Source organism: Rutilus rutilus, assembly GCF_951802725.1.
Source record: "Rutilus rutilus genome assembly, chromosome: 3".
In the NCBI taxonomy this organism is placed as follows: domain Eukaryota; kingdom Metazoa; phylum Chordata; class Actinopteri; order Cypriniformes; family Leuciscidae; genus Rutilus; species Rutilus rutilus.
Genome location: NC_140211.1, coordinates 26,255,002 through 26,274,702, shown reverse-complemented (window position 1 = coordinate 26,274,702; position 19,701 = coordinate 26,255,002). Strand labels below are relative to the sequence as shown.

Sequence of the window (19,701 nt, the reverse complement as noted above, 5' to 3'; positions counted from 1 at the left end):
AATTGTAATGTCGTTTTGATCATTTAATGCATCCTTGCTACATAAAAGTCTTAATTTCTTTCAAATATAAAATTTTACCGACCCCACACTTTGGAAAGGTAGATTATGAAATTTAATTTGTGATAAATAAATACAATATGCAGTAGCAGAGCAAAAGGAATATTATATGTAGGCTACACGTAGTTAAATAATGAAGCATAAGGTTTGAGTGGATCGATTACAGCTTAAATATTTTGTGAAGGCATAATGTGAGAGAGAATATACCTAACCAAATTCTATTTAGACTAATGTTATACAGAACAGCTTTTTCAGTGTTGTCTATACCAGAAATATTAATTTAGCCTAAGCGACAGTGCATTCAAGGTATCAGTTTTTTATCAGCATGTGTGTTTCCTGTGAATCAAACCCATGACCCTTTAGCGTTGCTAGCGCCATGCTCTAACATTTGAGCTAGGCCTACTAGAACGCTACTAGAACCTAATTTCCTCTCTCTCTTTTTCTCCTCAACTCAACAAATATTTTCACAAGTACATGAAAGTGACACCAGGTTCAAATTGGGTGCTGTTTATTTGTGTGGTGAGGGCTGTAGGTGTGAAAGAGCCATATCTCTGTGTCACAAAAACAAACAGACAGAGAGCGAGCGAGCAAGCGAATGATGCTATTGACTCGAGCGTGAGTGAGGAGGCTGCTTCCATATGTGTGGAGTGTGCTTTGTCTCCTGTAGATAGACACAGTGCTTTGAAGTGCGGATTGGCCCAGTGGGGTGCTAGCTTCTGTTGAGAGGAGATGCTAAACACAGAGGATGTGAGGGACACGCGACTGCGCGCTACACTATTACCCATACAGGAGCAAAGAGGCGAAAACGCAAATCCAATGATAATGTACATCTGTTCCAGAGTATTTAGAGGCTTTGAACGCTTTTTTCTGCAGGATAAGTGGAGCCCTTTTTCTTACAGTATCTCACAACTTCAAAGCAGATGCTCTGGATAATGCAAATGATTGGAATATGGTGCTTTCTGCAGGCTCAAGAGCATGAAAAGAAAAGGGAGATGAGAAAAAAAAACTGAATTTAAGCTAATTGGTGTGGTAAGCTTTTATGTATGAGAAGAAGGGCGAATATAAAGCACTTTATTAACTGTCAAGTTCATTGAATTAGGCGAGATGCTGACAGAGTGCTAAAGTTCAAATTCCCTCTGTCTGTCTTTGAGGTTTGTTTGTAGCACTCAAGGTCCCGGTGCCCTGTTGACATTTGCTCCATATCGACTCCTGTTAAGGGTATGATGAGATAACAGTCATTGAGATTAAAAGCGTCCCGTTGTAATCACAAGGGCATGCGTGACAGCTGAGAAGGAGATGGTAAATGGAGGTGTGAATGTCGCAGGCGGCACATTTCTATTAGAGTGCACAAGTCTTGCTATGTCTGTCTTACAAAATATTATAATTAATTATTCATATAAATAAAAATATAAATTAATTATGAAAATGAAAAATATCTGAGGATCAGTGTTATTGATTTTATTATGTTATTGTTATTAATATTATTGTTTAAGGGGTCCCTTTTAAATAACGGCTTTTCTTTATTCCTCGCCGTGATCATCGTTGTTAACTGAAACTAAAACTATTAAAAAAACACTGCTGAAATAAAAAAATGAAATCAGAGCTTAAATAAAATGTAAATATTAGATTAAAAAAAATATTCTTCACACTAGAAAAAAAAAAGATTAATTTAAGAACTGATCACTGAAATGTTCTTTGGGGAACCAAAAATGGTAACTATAAATAAATAAATAAAGTCAGGAACCCAAGTGCCAATGAACTGTGGTGAATTATTCTGAAGGAGAGAGAGAAAAGAAAGAGAAAATGCCTGAGGGCTACTGTTTTTCAACCAAGACCCCTGTAATTATAGCATTTTAGATGGTAAATGTACACTGATAAAGAGAACCAAAATGTGATGTGTATCACCATGAAGAGATTAGTTACTTTGCTGAGACCACGGCTCATTTCTCTCCAATTAGCAGTAAATCCCACTTTCACAGCATAATCAAGCTTTTATGAACATTAAAGCTCTTCTTCATTTGGCTTGAAACAATGAGCTACAGATAGCAGATATGAGTAAGTGCTCCAATAAATCTGGACTATTGTGCAAATCTTAACTCTCTGCTCAGTTTATTGGATTCAAATGAACCCTCTGTCTCTGATTATGTTTCACCTGCTTTTTTCCCCTGTTCCTCTCCAGCTACTTACTTTCTCAAAGTCTGCTTGGATCATTTATGAGTCACCTGCATATCCTATAGTCTTGAATGAGTGTGTTTCCTCCTGTGATTCCAGAGCTGTCACGGTTCATCGATCCATGTGTTCATTTTGTGTATCTGTTAATATGTTTGTGGGTGTGGGATCTGTGTGTGTGTTGCTTGTTTGTTGCTTAGAAACCCGCAGCTGCAGCTAGTTAATTCTGTTTGTTAGCTGCCTATATCTAGCGGGAGTGATTATTGCATGGTGTCGGTTCGTCATTCCTGTTTGTGCTCTCTTACCCAGTTCCGGTGCCTGGTTTCCTTGCGGAGATAGTTCCTAGATCTCGTCTGTGTTCCCAGACTTCTGGAGATCGTTGGAGTCCTCTTCTTCCAGTTACCGTTTGACATCCGCTCTAGGACTATTCATATCACTCATCCTCTCCTGTATATCTGCTTCCAGGTCGCCCGCCTGCTAATCGTGGTGTTTTCGAGTGTTTCCATCAGTTCAACCCGTTTGTCAATAAACTGCTTGCTTGCAATTGGATCTTCGACTCTCATTGTGACAAGAGCTGCATGCTTCACTTGTGACTTCAGCGCTCCCTCTTGAGTCACCTGCACTTCTGGAATCTCTTCATTGTGAATCAGTGTGAGATATGTTAAGTTTTGAGGTCTCAGAAAGAAAGCATTGACTTACACCTCTTCAGTCTTATTACAACTGACCCATCAACCGATTTTTTGGGTCCACCTAAACTGGTGGTCCCAGATGTGTATATTCTTATGACATTTTGTGCAACATTATGTGAGTTTTATTTGACATCCCAGACAACTGGACAATTCAATAAAAAGTTAATTGGATTACTATTAGTAACTTTGCAACATGTCAACTAACTTTTATTAGACTATTAGTGGACTGTAGACTGTTAGGTTAGCGTTTGGGTTAGAATAAGTTGATATGTAGTTGCAAAGTAACTTAGTAGAATGTCTAAAAAGGGACCATTAAAATAAAGTGTTACCCAAAAATTGTCTGTCTTTGACCTTTTTTACTTCCAAAAGTGTGTTTCTGTCTTACATGGGTTGTTTTAAATAGAGAAAATTTCAAATAAAAAAAATAAAAAATGGAGAAATAAAGATAACTGATAAACTGAAAAAATCTCAAGACAAAAGAAACAAGTACATAATATTTAAAACTGCAAGTGTGTAAAGATAGAAATCAAAAGTAAAAGTCAGAAACGCAAAATGTTGCTATTGGCATTCAGTCATTTTCTGCTGGGCATTTGGAATATTCGCCATGAACTTTTTTGAATAACCTCGATTCTCCACAGTAAACCAATTATTTATTTAGTGGAATCTACTGTGGTTCAGTAGATTTCCCCTTTGGGGTATTAACATGCTAACAGCATGCTCATCGCTTTATATGATGAACAGATTGAATTTAGTCTTTTATTCACATATAAACATTAATCAACTCACACAACAGTTGTGGTAAAAAGAAACTCAAGCATGTTCGCTTGACGTGCGAGAACCAATGAGGTTCATTCTCGTGTGTTACCAGCACTTTTAAGCTTCCGCAATAACCAATGAGATTTGTTCTCGTGCGCCTAGCAGGTTCGGTAGAGCTTCTGTTTATGTTCGCTGATTTTCTTATTTGGTTGTCAAAAGCTTTTAGAATGTTAGAGCAGGCACAGCCATTTTTTACTTTTTAACGATCCCTTGGCGGGATGCTGTAGATGTTTTCCACTAAGAACACTAAGGATGGGTGCATGGCATTTACACAGTGTGAGTCTAATTGAATTACATTCCAATTATTTTGCTTATCTGCATCTGACGTTACTTATAGCCCTTGATATGTTAATTCCATGCATACATGCTGTTCACATTTTTTCAAAGGTGCAAACGGGCCGTTGTTATCGCAGTTAGCCCTGGTTATCTTCTTAAACTCTGATGAAGTCTATCAGAGGCCAACAAAATGAGAAAAAGAGAGGGAGAGCGTATGGGAGAGAGAGGCACCAAAAGTTCCATTGGTTTTGAGTAGATCATTGGGGCTCTTTATTTTTGCAACATCAAAGGGCTTGTGTCTGCTTTGATGTGGCAGCATGCTGTTTAAGGTACAGAGTGAATGGAAAGATGTCAAGCTGCAAGGTGCCTCTGTAGTTTGCGAGGAGGGCTCTGCAGAGCAGCAGATGAAAGGACCAAACAGGGTTTGATAATGAATGTCCAACAAGTAGCCCATCTCAGGCAGTGCTCACGCAGCGGGAGCCAGAGCTAACCTTCAACGACGCACACAACGCCCCACACTCCTCCTCTAACTACTATCGCTCACTCCCTCGTTCTCTCTCTTTTTAGCCGTCCGCTGAAAACTCCAGAGAAGTGAGCTTTAATCTTCTTGTCAATTAAAACTCAATACAAAGGCAACCGCACAAACACACAGATAAAGGCGCGTGCCTGTGCCTGCGACTGCGGTCGCAGATGCGCAGCAACACTCTCTGGCACTTCTTCTGTTCCATTCTCTCTCTCTCTGAAAGACATTTGATCTCTATCTTTTTGACAGAGCATGTCTCTCTAAACTCAGCACTAATTGGCTTCCAATTTCACCAAGACTCGACTCAATTAGGACATCGCTTACCAGCTTGCCTCTTCGGTCTTTTTGAAGCCATTGTCCACCGCTGTGCTGACAGAGTTTTACATCACTCTCAAACAGTGTCAGTTCACCTGTTTCTTTGATATGCTATTCAGAAAAAGAGTGCAAACTGGAAATGCAATGGATGTGTGATGAAGTGTTGTTAGGCTGAATGCAACTGAAGGCTGATCAAACAGAAGAACAAACTTGTTAGAGAGAGACAATGTATTTTAATTGATTATTTTATAAAACCAGACATTATAAATTGTGTTGTCATGAAGGTGTGCCATTTATTGCTATTGTTAGCATTTCCATGTGATGAAATAGATCTCTGCATTCAGCAAACCACTTCTTTAATAATGTAGCCTAAATATTTCAACCAAGAGAACACAGTCTAACACTCTGAGGGCAGACGAGGATCCAGCTTTAAAGATCTAGTGTTCATCTATATAGATGGGCTATTTTAGAGTTGTGAAAAGTGGATATTCATTTCATGTTCTCTGGGGTAAGTGTGGTATGAACCCCCCTTACCCAAAATTCCCTGGTGTGCTGCCCTTCCAATCAGCCATAAGTGCACATGCCTGCCTGTGGTCAAATAAGATCCTTACTGAAAATCAAGCTAGAATTCAGAACCGTCAAGAACTTATTAATTAAATACTTTGTGATTGGAGTACCAAACCTGTCAGAGACATCACTTGTGTACCAGTGTGTCCTGTAGTGTTTTTCAGTGATGCCCCCCCGCTGCTGCTTCTTCGGTGCCTCGACAAAAGAAATAATATTTTACTGGAGTTGTGAATGTGAATTCATTGTCTGTACTGAATGTGATGCAATAAAAAATATTGTGTACCATGAAATAATGGAAACGTCTTATTATTGAATTGTCCTTGCAGGGTGCTGCATGCATAAACAAACATACAACGCAGCAGTGTTGTCCGGTTTACATACAAATGACTCTTTTCTGATTCTTTTAATGAATCAAAAACTATAGAGCCCAGTGTAGTCTGATTCCTGAACGAATGTTTCATATGAACCAGTTCTTTTTAGTGAATCAAAAACATAGACCAGTGTAGTTTGATTCCTAAACGAATGCCTCTTATGAACTGGTCATTTTTAGAGAATCAAAAACACTGAGTGTAACTAGTGTTTTCTGAATCCCAAACTAATGTCGGTAACACTTTATTTTACAGTGTCCTTGATATGTTACATGTACTTACCATAGTAATAACAGTAACATGCATAATTACATCCAACTAACCCTCAACATTTGACTCACTCACTGAACTGCAAACTATCATTAGTATATTTTTTAGTGATGTCGGTATCGAAATGAAGCATGTTTTGTGCCAATAATTACTTACTGATTGTCCATATTTTATGTAATAAATGAAGATCCCTAGTAGCTATATATATTCTATACGAAACACTGATGTGTGCTTCTTCACTTGTATACGTCCACTCATACATGTATCACCCACGAACGTATATTATAAGGTCACCCCATCATGAAGGGACTGTAAAAATCCTGCATCTCTTTTTCTCCTCCAATATTTACAATTTGTGAGCAAGCCAGTCTTACAAAATCTGAAATGACAAGAACATTTATGCAAAGGGAGCTCAATTCTTCTCTGATTAGGATATTAGCATTTCTGTCAGAACTCTCCTCTCTGTTCCCCAGTCTTTGTGGAAAACATGACAACCCACACCTCACTGTTTGTCATCATTACATCTGTCATTGTTAAACCCATCTGAGCATTATATTTTACACTGATAAGAAAGATGACAAACTCATAACACATTAGGAAATATGAGATAAAGCCATCATGACAATACAACAGGCAATACAGGAACAAAACAACTCTCTTTCTCATGTTTTCATTAGATCAAAGACAAAGGCAGATTGGAGAAGCCTCATATCCATCTCACACACAATGCAAAAAATATGTTTTTGCATTGCTTTCAATTGTTTGGATATTATGCCAATAAGCCTGATTTGACCAGGGTGTCTAACTCTGTTTTAATGACTAAAATCCTGAATATTTTTCCTAGCTCTGAAGATTTTTGAATTTCTTTTTTTTTTTCTGACGAGAGTTGAAGGCAATCTGTTTTCAGCTTCTGTCATGCTGCTCTGTTTCTCTGCTGAGACACTGGCTAATTGTGTTGTCACTGTCAGCACACGTCAGCTGGCCACTGCATGACTGTTCTTCTGTGTCCAGTGCAATGCCAGAAATGCACCATGCATGATAGACAAGTTCATTGAGAGATACTAAGGAGAGTAAGTCAGTCAGTTAATTTTGTGGAAGAAAATGCCCATTACTGTTGTTCAAAATTGTTTATGGTCTCAAATTCTACCTACCAGGGTTGTGCATCATTCAGAAAAGAATTGAGAATGCCTTTTAAAATCTAGTTCCAGTTCAAACTGAAGTTAGAAACAGAAAGCAAAACTGCAGTTCAACTTTGAATGTATGGAGGTAGAATTCAAGTGAATTGAAATGCAAAGAAATTCACGTAACTGTATTTTTAACGAGAAAAACAAAGTTTTTAAATCGGCTCTGTCTTTTACACTGTGGATGACAGAGGGATGGAGACATCACGCTGATCAGCTCTGGTCTCATCAAAGCCAGACAGCCCACCCACACAAGGGATGAACACCAAACCCACAGCAACTTCCACTGCCCAGTTGACTCCTGTGTCTCATCATCAGAAGATAACATATATGCTATTGCTAACACTCTAAATGACACTGTAGAATCGCAGACTACATAAATAGTGCATAAAGGTAATAACTGATCAGTAGGCCTATTATATACTGAGTCTATGCCGAACATAATAATTCTCTCTATACTGCCTTAAGGCCAGATGCTGTTGAGCAGACTAGTTATGCAAATCAAATAATATTTAGGCTTAACCATTTGTTGTAACTGACTGAAAATGTTTCTTGAACATTATTGAGAAATTATAGAATCAGATAGCCTAGTAGGCTATTTACAAAAACAAACAAGAAAAAAAAAAGGCTGAACACAAGACTATGAACATAAAACTATTATTTATGAACTTTAAATATTATCATTTACTGTAAAAAAAAAAAGAAAAAAAGACAAACAGTTTGCTTGCTGAGATAAAGTAATAGGCAAATTTTTCCATGATGCTAGGGTTCCCTCTTGAGTTTGAAATGTGGTTCTGCATGCCTTTTTATTACTAGAAAATGTGGCAAAACATGTTTCTTGTTTACAGTCGCAATACAGTTTTGTCAGTCATCGCGCCATCGTTCCGATCATTTTTGTTGTTGTCACTCCCGAAACTCGTAGTGTGCATGACCAGATCCGGGGAGGGTTGGACCACATGATTGACCCCAGTGAAGTGTTTATAATTTGTAGCCTAGTATTTATATTGAGTAAGAGGAGAAAAAAGTCTCTGACGTCTATATCCCTAAGGGAATGTGTACAAACACACTGTGATTCCATCCCCAATAAAAAAGAACAACACTCTTTGTACCCGACACTCAATTTACTCAGTAGGCTATTAGACATAAGCAGCAGATATACTTAAAAGTTTTGAACACAAAACCACAATGACTTACTGTCGTGTAAACAAAGTGTCACAACTATACAAAGACGGCTTTATGTGTCACCGACTTTAACAGTAAGATAACTTCCTGAAGATTCCGAGGACAGCAGCCGCAGCGCCTCCTCTTTCACTTTCAGTTCGGACGATCATTTCCATAAAGTGACCAAACAGAGCATGCCGACAGATAAGCCTGTGTTCGTGGTGTTTTCATATTCCAGCTTAGTCTATATAGATTGTCAAGAATCACAGGCTATGGAATATTTAGCAGACAGACGTTTGTAGGCGTGTTTCGTTTGGGATATTAATTTCGAAAGTTTTCTTAAACCAGGCTATACGCATACGCGTATGAACTCTTATGAATTAACCATTTACTTCGCAGTGGGGGAGCAATGACGTTCAGGAGTTATTTTGAACCTTGTCTGGTAAGTTATTATTTTTTTAAAACCATCATTCACTTATCTGTTCATAATTAAAAATATATAGGCTACTGCCTATCCGCTTTTGGTAAAAATGAGGAAACGAGTGCTCAAATAGCTGTTAATAGGAACTTGTGCCAATATTCTATATCTCTGTGTGATGTTGGTCTTCTATGTCTCATCACTTTAGTTGGGTTCTGATTGTGACTGTTGACTTTGAGACAAGGCTGAGTTCCACAATGAGCACTCAGTTGATCCTAAAACAGCGAGCAGAGTTTCTGTCTGTCCTATGTGGTGGAGGCAGTGATGAACCTCTGGACTGTGTTCTGGACTTACTCCTGGCTTGGGAGGGTCTTGTCTGGGAGGATTACCTAAACATACGAGTGGCGGAGAAACCCTTATGTTCTAATGTCAGGAAACTTTTAGATGTGGTGTATGAAAAAGGAGAAGATGCATGCAGCCTTTTTTTGGCTGCAATTAACCAGATCTTACCAGAGGAGCAGAAGGCTGGGCTGTGTTTTGGGAAAGGATGCGCTGTGCTGAGCAAGAACAGACCAGACACTGCAACTTTAACGTTATTGGCTGACAGGCCAGTGTTAGTGACAAAGCTCAGAGATAATATTGAAGGAGCTTTGAACGTTTTACTGACAACTGGCTGCTTCACCATCAAAGATTGTGATGGGGTGCAACTACCTGTATACACACCGTCACAACAGGTAACTTGATTGAATACTGCTTTAACCCATAAATGAGTTTACTTCTTTGTATTATGAAATCCTTGCAATTGAATGTGCCCCATGACTAAATGATGTTTTATTAACAAAGTTCGGGAGGAGCACGTTCAGATAACTAACCTAAATTAACACAAGAGGAGCGCACTCAGTTTATCAACCAATTGCCAAAATAAGAGGTATATACAGCAGACTTGCCTCCGTTCGTTGACAGTTTAACAGCATCTCACCACCACCCATTCTCCTCACTTCTAGTCCTAACCACTCTTACAACAACCGGGGGAGTACTCTGGGTTCGGGCCAACTTCCGAGCTCGGAGCCCTCCCCCCGGACAGCACGCCAAATATGCATAACCTTTACTCCACTTAATTACATGTAAGTGTGAACTCGTGAACTATCATATAACTTGCCCCATGACTAAATTAATTGTCAGTGACTGTTGAATTGCCAAACAATTTTCAGACAATTGCCAAATGAAAATTGTCACATTGTGATGTATCTCTCATACATGCTTTAGAAATTGAGCTATTTTCCTATAGTAATTGATAAGTTCAAATTAGTTTGACATATGACATATTTCTTTCTTCCAAGCCTGTTCACACTAAATGTCCTTTACTTGCTTAATGATTGTATATCCAGTGATCTTATTGGATTGTTGCAGGTTCGGAAGTTGTTAGACCAAGTGAAGTTTAAAGGGGAAACTGCTGCAAAGACCTTACTACAGTATCTAGAACAAACAGAGTCAACCAGACCAGATAAAGAAAGTCACCTCTCTGCTGGTATAAGACATTTCTCAGTTGTATGGACAGGATGTCTTTTTTCATGTCTTTGTCTTTGATATTGCATAAGATGCAAGAAATGGGCATAATTATGATGTCAATTTTATATATTTGAATAAATGTTGACAATTAAATAAAATGTAAAATAAATAAATTCAGAAATATAAATAAAATAATAATGAAATAAATAATAATGAATACAAGATAATACAATAATTTTTTATTTTTTATTTTATTTCTGATAAGTTAGCTTATCAAAAACATAAATGTAATTGTCAATACATTCTACTTTACATTGTTTCTCCAGATTGTCTGCTGTACCAGAAGAAGCTGCGAAGCTCTGTTGCTGCACAGTCCCTCTTTCTTAGCACATACGGCGGGACAGGACGTTTCTCCTTGGACGATATTTACACTGATGGACTTCTTGAAGTGATGGATGGTTCTGGCGAAACTACTACATTAGGGCTGGAGGATGTGATGGGTCCCATAGGGACTCTAAATGAAGATGCTGACACCATTCTTCTGTCTGGGGAGGCAGGAAGTGGCAAAAGCACACTGCTTCAGCGACTGCACTTGCTCTGGGCAAGAGAAGCTTTGCTCACAAACACTTTCCTGCTGTTCCCCTTCAGTTGCCGCAAACTGAATGCAGAGCACAGAGAGCTGTCTCTGAAAGAGCTCCTCTTCCTGCACTGCTGCTGGCCTGATCGAAGTCAGGATGAGGTTTTCCAGTACATCCTAGACCACCCTCAAATGGTTCTCTTTACTTTTGATGGGCTTGATGAGTTTAAACAGGGTTTCACAGATGAAGAACGTCACTGCTGCCCCACAAAGCAAGTGCCTATACCTGTATTGCTTTTCAATCTCTTGCAGGGTACGCTAATGAAGGGCGTTTTGAAGGTGCTCACCAGCAGGTCACAGGCTGTGGGCCCGTCGTTGAAGCGCTATCTCCGCAAAGAAGTGCACCTGAAGGGTTTTTCTCCTAGAGGTATCAACTGCTTTGTAAAGAAACATCATAGCGACCCTGCTATGGCTAGACGTGTCATAGAGTCCCTTCAGAGTAACACAGTGTTGCTAGGTCTTTGCCACATCCCAGTCTTCTGCTGGATTGTGACCAAGTGCCACCAGGAGCTTCTGGGTGGTCAAGATGGTATTCCTCAGACCATTACTGATGTCTACCTACTGGTCTTACAGCATTTCTTCCAGCGAAAGTCATCTCAGCCCCAAGGAGTCCTGGGAAAGGCCTGGTTGGAGGAACATTTGGCTACAGTGTTAAAACTTGGACAGTTGGCATTGGAAGGCCTGGAAGCCTCTTGTTATGTGTTCTCAGGATATGAGCTGCAAAGAAATGGGCTCACAGAACAGGATGTCAGCATGGGTTTCCTCATTTACTGCAATGACTTATCTGTGACAGACTGCAAACAGTATGAGTTTCTGCACATCACCTTACAATGCTTCTTCGCTGCTCTGTATGTTGTTCTGAATCGTAACAACAATCGCTCTGCTATCTCCAGACTCTTTCAGCCTCAGGACAGGCAGTTGTCGGGCCTGTCTCAAAGGTGTCTCGGACACTGTATTGATCCTTCAGTTGAAGAGGTGAAGACCCATGTGGCAGAGACACCAAACCTCCAGATTACAGCTCAGTTTGTGTCAGGACTTTTTTCTCAGCGGCACCATAATCTCCTCCTGGTCTGCTGTCCTACTGCTGTGCGTGAACGCAAATTCAAGCTGGTAGTGAAGTCATTGTCTAAAGGGATGCAGAGACATTTCAAGTCCATTCCTCGTCCTGTAGAAGGGGAAAAGAAGAGCATGCATGCCATGCCAAGTTTTGTTTGGCTAATCAAGTGCATATATGAAATGCAAGACAACAGTATTGCTCAAGATGCGGTGGCTAAGTTGGATGTTGAACATCTGAAGCTCACCTATTGTAACATTGGACCGGTGGAATGCACTGCGCTGGCGTACGTGCTGAAGTATTTGCGGAATCCTGTTGGGCTTCAGTTGGACAACAATTCAGTAGGAGATGTGGGCGTGGAGCAGCTTCTACCGTGTCTACATATTTGTCACTCCCTTTAGTAAGATGAGAGATTATCTGATGGTTGTGTTTGAATTGTTGTTTAAGCTTTCTTTTTTTCTTAATTTAAAGGGATAATTCACCCAAAAATGAAAATTCAAAAATCTACTTGTTCTATCATTTACTCAACCTTTTTTCCCCATTCCAAACCTGTATGCACTGTGGAACACAAAATAAGATATCTTGAAAAAAAATTTGGTCCATACATAATTAAAAAAAATCAGTGAGGCCCAGTGTTGTTTGGACCCCAAAATATCTTCCTTTCTGTTCTGCAGAAGAAACAGGGTAATGCAATTTTGAGGATAAATACATGATTTTCTAAAACTTCTGAATTTTGCAGTTTAAGGAACAATAACATATCAGATGAAGGAATCCGGAAACTTCTGGAAAAGGGAATGAAGTGCGAAAGCTTCCAAAAAATAGCGTGAGAATATCAAACACCTACATTCTGCATTTTATGAATAATGATAATGTATATTCTATTGTTATTTTTATACAACCAATTTTTATTACTACCTCATCATTTCCTCAGGCTTTTCAACAACAAGCTCACAGATGCTTGCACCCAACATTTTGCTTGGCTGCTAAAAGCAAAGCAGAACTTCCTGTCTTTGAGGTCAGCGCTTACTTTATAAGATTATTATGTTCTAGTTCTGGCCTATGGGATGCTGATCATTCTAATCATAACAAATTTATAATTGCTTTGTAGGCTTGGAAATAATAACATCACATGCGTTGGAGCAGAGCAGCTTGCAGAAGGCCTAAGCCACAACCAGTCTTTGCAGTATCTGGGGTGAGGTCAATGATGAGAAAGAATACTGTGCTCTAATGTTCCAATACTGTGCCTTTATTAAATTATATTTCCATTCTTATTTTCAGTTTATGGGGTAATAAAATTGGGGACAGGGGAGCTGAGGCATTGGCAACTGCGCTGAAGAATAACACATCGCTAGAATGGTTAAGGTAATCCTGTAAAATCCTGTATTAATTCTGCATTCTATGACTATAAAAAAAAAACAAAAAAAAAAACATGCAGCTAGCTAATGCTAAACCGTGGAAATGGAAAGGTTGCCCAGTCAGATCAAACTAAATATGCAGAGCACTGAGCTACGCAGCATGTGTTTCTTTTTGTGTGTAATAATAATGTTTGCGTTGGTTTGTTTCAGTCTGGTGGATAATGGTGTGGGCAGTGCAGGTGCATGCGCTCTGGCTAAACTCGTCAGTCAGAGCAAAACTCTGTTGGAACTGTGGTGAGTGTGACTTATTTAAACCACTTTGTTTAATTTTTTTTTAAGTCAGAATTACATGCTTTCTCTCTATCTCTCTCACTCAGGCTGAGCAAAAACTACATCAGCAGGGACGGAGTTGAGTGTCTGATAGAGGCACTGAAAATGAACTATAGTGTTAAGGAAGTCTGGTAAGGGAATTTTCCAGTATTTTAGCTGACTGTGTGCTAGTTTTACTCAATAAATGTTCATGTGTTTTCTTTAGTAGTGGTATTGTATGTTGGTTGTGGTATGTTTTTTTTTTTTTTTTATGAATTCTGTCTGCCAAATGAAATATTTCTCATATATGTGTCAACAAGTGAAACCAATAAAACCATAGGTAGTCAAGAATCAACTGAAGGGTTCTCAGGACAAATGTGGGGCATGATGTCACATGTTTTTATTTTAATTTTAAAGTTATACATTTGCATACTATTTATTAATTGCAATTTTTTTTTGCCAAAACAATAGTTAGATATTTTTTAAATGTTTGTGTGCTTTTTTTTTGTTGCTGTCTAATGAATTGTTCATAGTTGTTCAAATGTTTAAAATTTTGCTCAAAGGCCTGTAACAGAGTGTTTACTGGCAGGTTCTATGGTGAAAACTTACCTCATTTAATGTGACAACATGCCCCAGTATGTAATGATTAGCAGTTATCATGCAACTACTTTGGAACTTGATTAATCTTAGTGCAAACAGAATTTCAATTGTACTATACTTTATTACATTAATACCCATGCCTGGTGAATGGTTTGTGCTGTGAATAATATTAATGTCCTTAATACAAAGGTTCTTTGCTCTGTACTCTTAAAGGCTGGGACAAAATAATCTGAGCCCAGAGGAAGAAGAGGAGCTGAGGAAGCAAGAAAGCAGATTGACCTTCTGAGGGCAAGAAGGCTCTGTAATGCCTGCCACCAAACTCCCAAATCCAATGCTCGTCATTTTCTTGAAAAAAAAAAAAAAAACTTGCACACAAGCAGGAAGCCATATCAAAGTGCCTGTCTTGTAAATGGCTGATCTGGACTGAAGTAGAGGTAGCTTAAAAGCTAAACATCCAGGGTCCAATCAGAGCATCAGATGGGGCCGGAGAATGACTGGCATCCTCTGTTACCATTGTGATGTGAATGTGCCCCAGCTTGCTCCATCGAGACTGTCAAAAATGTACTCTTAGTAGAGGAAAACCTTAATAATAAGATGTAAACTGTCAAACCAGTACACAAACTGACCTTCTACACAGAACATTAGGAGCATACACAACATTTGTCTGACTTTATCCATTGATTGAACACATCCTTAGTTTTCATTGACTGTACATACCGGTAGTATTCTTTGTATATGGGAGTTTAATTGTTGTATTGTATATTCATGGTCTATGTGTCTGTTACTTGAAACACAGATTGTCAGGGTTTCTTATTATGTTTTTAAATCCCTTTAATTACATCTTCTATGACTTCTATTTCATGAAAACCATAGATTTATTTGTTTTATTCATTCTTCTCACACAACATTCATGAAACAGTTGTTTACTGAGCTTCATCTAGGATCTATGTGAAACATGCTGTACAAGTAAGAATTAGATTTATATGCTTGGAAGAACAGAAAGGAAATAAACTGCAGTGTACAACCTGTCACCCAGCCAGTTCCTTAAAAACTCTTCAGCCTAACTACTGGAAAACCCCAAAAGGCGGGGCTAAGTAAAGGACAACCGAAATGGCCAATCAGATTTTAGCTGTCACTCACTGTCCAATAGGAGAGCAAGTTTCTCTCCAATAACGTAGCATGTTTGGTTTAACCGTCACATACACAACCACACTGTAAATAATACTCACACTGATTTCAAATGAAACAACGGCCTCGGCTATACCAATATTACCGGATTTTATTCGAGTTTCCCTTATCGTTTCACCCGGGATTATTACCAGCGGGTTTAAAGTGCACGGAGGAGGCGACTGTCCCTCCATTAACCGGTAGTATTGCGGAGTGGAGTCAGCGGTGGCTTCAGCTGAGCCCATCCGACAATGTCAAATAAACACCATCATCATTACTAACAGCGCCACGAGAGTTTCACTGGAATAATCTCAAATGCCATCGAAGGCGGACGGGTGAATACAGGGATATTTAAACGTCAGGTAAGAGGAGTCTGATCCGCTCATGCTGATGTCACCTGTTTACCTCTACAGACTCTGACACATGACTAGCTTTAGATCCGTAACTGTAACCAGACCCGCTGATTATACGTGACAACACAGGGTTATCCAGCGATGACATTATCTCCAAACCGAGCTCTATGAATAGGAATAACCGTTAAAAGAGAAGCTGATAGTTTGCCTTCTGTACCTGGTCATTGTCAGTTAGTGTAAGGCCTGTCCATCTCTACTGCATCGTTTTCATCCGGCAGTCACAGTTTAGAGAAAGTGCATAACGCTGATGTGATATTTACATTGGGTGTATTACATCATGGATACAGTGATTGGACTTACAAAAGCCTGTACATATTGCTAATACATTGGCATTACAGGTGGGTGTTCCTGGCTCTGCATGCCTCCTATGTTGACAAAGCATCAACTTCACAGGTCACTCTCTTATGAATATCAATGGCTGTGGAGGGACAGACAGTCAGCATGAATATTGTCGCTCAAAGCTTGAGAGAGTCCCTCACAGTGATCATGAGTATTGTTTAGAGCTGTGGTTCTCAACTTTTTTCTTAGGGTTGCCCTGTTTTACATGTCATATGTTTCACAGCTACAAAACAACAACAACAACAACAACAACAACAACAGCCAAACAAGTGCCATAGAGATAAATGGGAATGCTAACACTATGCTTTGGCATTATAGCAATCCTTGATCCATTCATATGGAATTAAGCTGGCTTGACGACCCCTAAGAATTGGAACCCTTTGACGTGTTTGCCTAGAGAGCACTAATATTTACCAGAACGCTGATCTCTGTATGGGTAGGCTAGGCTGTAGTGTAGACGTTAATCAAAGCCTGTATTGTCATTTTTAGGATTGGCCAAATCACTGCCGAACCAAACTGCAGGGTCTTTCTTCGCTGCTACATCTTACATTTCAGACAGAGGTAGATGACACGTGCAATATCAGTAAAAGGTCATGCAGTATAGCATTCCCTGTCTCGTCTTTTATTCTTGCTATTAGTCATTATGCAGTAGTGGTATGTGTGCACTATTATTGTGCATACAGGAAGCTCAGAGTGAGATTTAATTCGCTGTGTGAATTCCCCTGCTGCTGGGGGAAAAACCAACCAGTCACACAGTCTCTGTTGGTGCAAGTGTGTTCGGCTGGTTATTCTAATATCGTGGTCATTGATGAGGTATGCCAGTTAGCCAAGTCAGAGGTTGTCATGTGATGTTGCTTAAAGGAAAATTTCACCCATAAATGATGATTCTGTCATCATTTACTCACCCTCATATCATTTCTAAACTGTATGCCTCTCTTTCTTCTGTAGAACACAAAAGAGGATATTCGAAAATGTTGCAAAATATTTTCTTTCATTCATTGTATGAACAAAAGACAGACTTTTTCAAAATATTTTCTGTTGTGTTCCACAGAAGAGTGATGGTGAGTAGATGATGACAGAATTGGGATGAACATGAACTATCCCTTTAAGGACCCACATTTTAAATTGAACACCAAGTGGTAACCCAACAAAGTAGCAGAATTTTTCATACACAAGTATAAGTAAGCAAAATGGTTGTTAACCCTTTCATACATAGAGGTCAGCTATTCAAAAAGCATTTTCTTGCATATGCATGGGTATTGATGGCATAGTTGCACATCAGACTCTACAGTGGACACATATGCATCATCCTATTCCTATACACTGCCACCAAATGGCTAGCCGTTGTACTGTATGTCACATTTTTTTCTCCAAACCAAGATGGCCGAAGGCCAGTCAGAAATGCCAAGTTGCTCCGGAATGTCCATCCATTCCTTCTGTCCTAGGAGACTCTTGCAGGAAAAAACATGTTGTAGCATCAAGCAACAACATCTAAGGAGTCATATCATTGTTACATTTTCCAAGTATTCATTTTATATTGGGAGGAAATTCTGATTATTCATCTGTCCACTAAATTGGACATCATGCCTCATTAACTATATTTGAGCTACAATTCATGCTATTACTGTGACTGATGTTCTTGAAAATACTTAATCTGCAGTAACATTGTTGGTGTAAATAAATGTATTTGTGTTATTATAATTTAATTTACATTTACAACAAAAAAGTAATGTGATTACGTAATGAGCATTACTTGTAATGCACTCGTTACATCAGAAAAGTAATCTGATTACGTAATACATGTTACTTATATTGCTTTACTTGTTACATCAAACAAGTAATCTGATTATGTAATGCGTTACTTTACTCATTACATCAAAAAGTAATCTGATTACATTATGCATGTAAGGAAAACATCAATAGATCAATGTAGATTTCAGTCTGAGGTTTTCTCAGAGAGGAGAGCTAGAAATTTGTCCATCTTGAACAAGAACATCATCAGAATTATTAGCTAATAATGGTAAATCGACTAATCGGTAAATCGACTGGATCTGCTGGAAATAGACACGAGTTGCTGGTCGAAAGGGAACAAACTCAATTGCGTTTGCAACATTTTGCGTTTATATATTTTTTATATATTTATAGTTTTCACATGGTTTGATATCATTTTATTCTTTGGTTTGTTAAATACACACAATATTGCTGTGTTATTACTGTATTAGCCTATGTTTAATAAAGTATCTCTTCAGTTACAACCAAAATTGCATAGACATCTGAAAATCTTGTTTTAATGCCCCATAAGAGCATTAAAAACACTGGGAAAATCCTGACTCAGTTTGTCATAATTCTTGCATGAAAGGGTTAAACAAAAAACTAAATCAATTGTATATAATTTTGTTGAAAATCAATAATTTTTTAATACACAAACAGAAGAAGTGTGATTTAGGCTTATATTTTTTATTTTCTAAACAACTTGATTTTGATAGTTTTGTGCTCTTGACAGCCGATAATTAATCACATGAAACTGTCAACTGTCAGATGTTTTGGTCACCACAAACCCATGTTTATTCTCGTTCTAAGTGAGCCCATATTATGTAGTCTGGGCCATATTTTCTTTACCCTGAGATGGTTTGGTCATGGTTTTTGAGGTTAAGGGCATGTCAATCGGTCCATTTTGGAAAGCTTCTATAAATGACAGATGAATTTGAATACCTTTCAGATGAATACATTTTATTTGGATGCACTGCATTTTTTTGTAAGGCACAAAAATATGGGAAGCATTTTTCTCCTTCCTTCGGAAAGGTAATAGACGTATTACTTTCTACCATGACTATAACTATGCACAAGTTGCATAGATGCATTTTATTATTTGCATTTCGCATAGTGCCACTTTTCCCTGCTCTCCGAAACCCTGTCAAAACAGACGTGTGACCTATTTTTAGGCTGCGACCCACCAGTTGAGATCCACTAATTTAAAATATGATTTAAAAGATGTTGTGCCATTTTTCAGCACAATGTCTTCCTAAAAAGTTAACTAGACTAAACCCGTGGAGGCCTAGATCAGTTGTTCTCAGCGTTTTTTGGGCCAGAGCCCCCTACCCATTATCTAGGTCCCATACCGGCCCCCATCACATAAAATGTAGTCTAATAGTCTTCCCTAAATTTTAATGTTGATGATTATTCAGCATTTTTTTATAATTAGGCCTAGGCCTATTATTATATTTACACTACCATTCAAATGTTTGGGGTCAGCACGATTCAGGTTAAAAGAAACTGATACTTTCATTCAGTAAGGATCCACTAAGTTAGATTTGTTACAAAATCCTGTTTAGGAAATATCCATAGGGGAATTTTTACAGAAGAATTTTCTGTTCTTCCTTTACTGAAACTCTGCTGTGATTTTAACTCTAATTTTGAGTGAATGTTTTTAATTGAATTTTAGTGAAAAATAATCATATTTATCCCTCCATTTGAAGATATCCTGTTTTTGAAAAATAGATTGAATCCC

At 38.5% G+C, this 19,701-nt stretch overlaps 2 protein-coding genes across 4 annotated transcripts in view; both read left to right on the top strand.

Annotated features, from left to right (window-relative positions):
• The first annotated feature begins 8,552 nt into the window (after window positions 1-8,552).
• nod2 (nucleotide-binding oligomerization domain containing 2) lies at window positions 8,553-15,305 on the top strand. 2 transcript variants are annotated; one of them, XM_084406089.1, is made up of 11 exons: window positions 8,553-8,834; window positions 9,019-9,544; window positions 10,221-10,338; window positions 10,646-12,410; window positions 12,750-12,833; window positions 12,942-13,025; window positions 13,119-13,202; window positions 13,289-13,372; window positions 13,576-13,659; window positions 13,743-13,826; window positions 14,488-15,305. In XM_084406089.1, exons 2-11 carry the CDS (start codon window positions 9,068-9,070, stop codon window positions 14,558-14,560), a joined length of 2,937 nt encoding a protein of 978 aa, XP_084262215.1. In that variant the 5' UTR covers window positions 8,553-8,834; window positions 9,019-9,067; the 3' UTR covers window positions 14,561-15,305. The 2 variants fall into 2 exon arrangements, with proteins under 2 accessions (XP_084262215.1, XP_084262216.1); XM_084406090.1 differs by lacking the exon at window positions 9,019-9,544 and having other exon boundaries at window positions 8,561-8,834.
• A 143-nt stretch (window positions 15,306-15,448) lies between these two features.
• cyld (cylindromatosis (turban tumor syndrome)) overlaps window positions 15,449-19,701 on the top strand; it is a 28,521-nt gene continuing 24,268 nt past the window's right edge. The window contains exon 1 of one of the 2 annotated variants that reach the window (XM_084406087.1): window positions 15,449-15,803. The gene's annotated coding sequence lies outside the window, so the exon portion shown is untranslated. The remainder of the gene's footprint in view (window positions 15,804-19,701) is intronic. The other variant, XM_084406088.1, reaches the window with a different exon arrangement.

What these genes read in the sequence shown, in the direction of transcription:
- nod2 (XM_084406089.1), top strand. Translation starts at nt 9,068, where the DNA reads ATGAGCACTCAGTTGATCCTAAAACAGCGAGCAGAGTTTCTGTCTGTC. An exon ending in TATACACACCGTCACAACAG is followed by an intron (nt 9,545 to 10,220) that starts GTAACTTGATTG and finishes GGATTGTTGCAG; the next exon opens with GTTCGGAAGTTGTTAGACCA. An exon ending in CATATTTGTCACTCCCTTTA is followed by an intron (nt 12,411 to 12,749) that starts GTAAGATGAGAG and finishes TGAATTTTGCAG; the next exon opens with TTTAAGGAACAATAACATAT.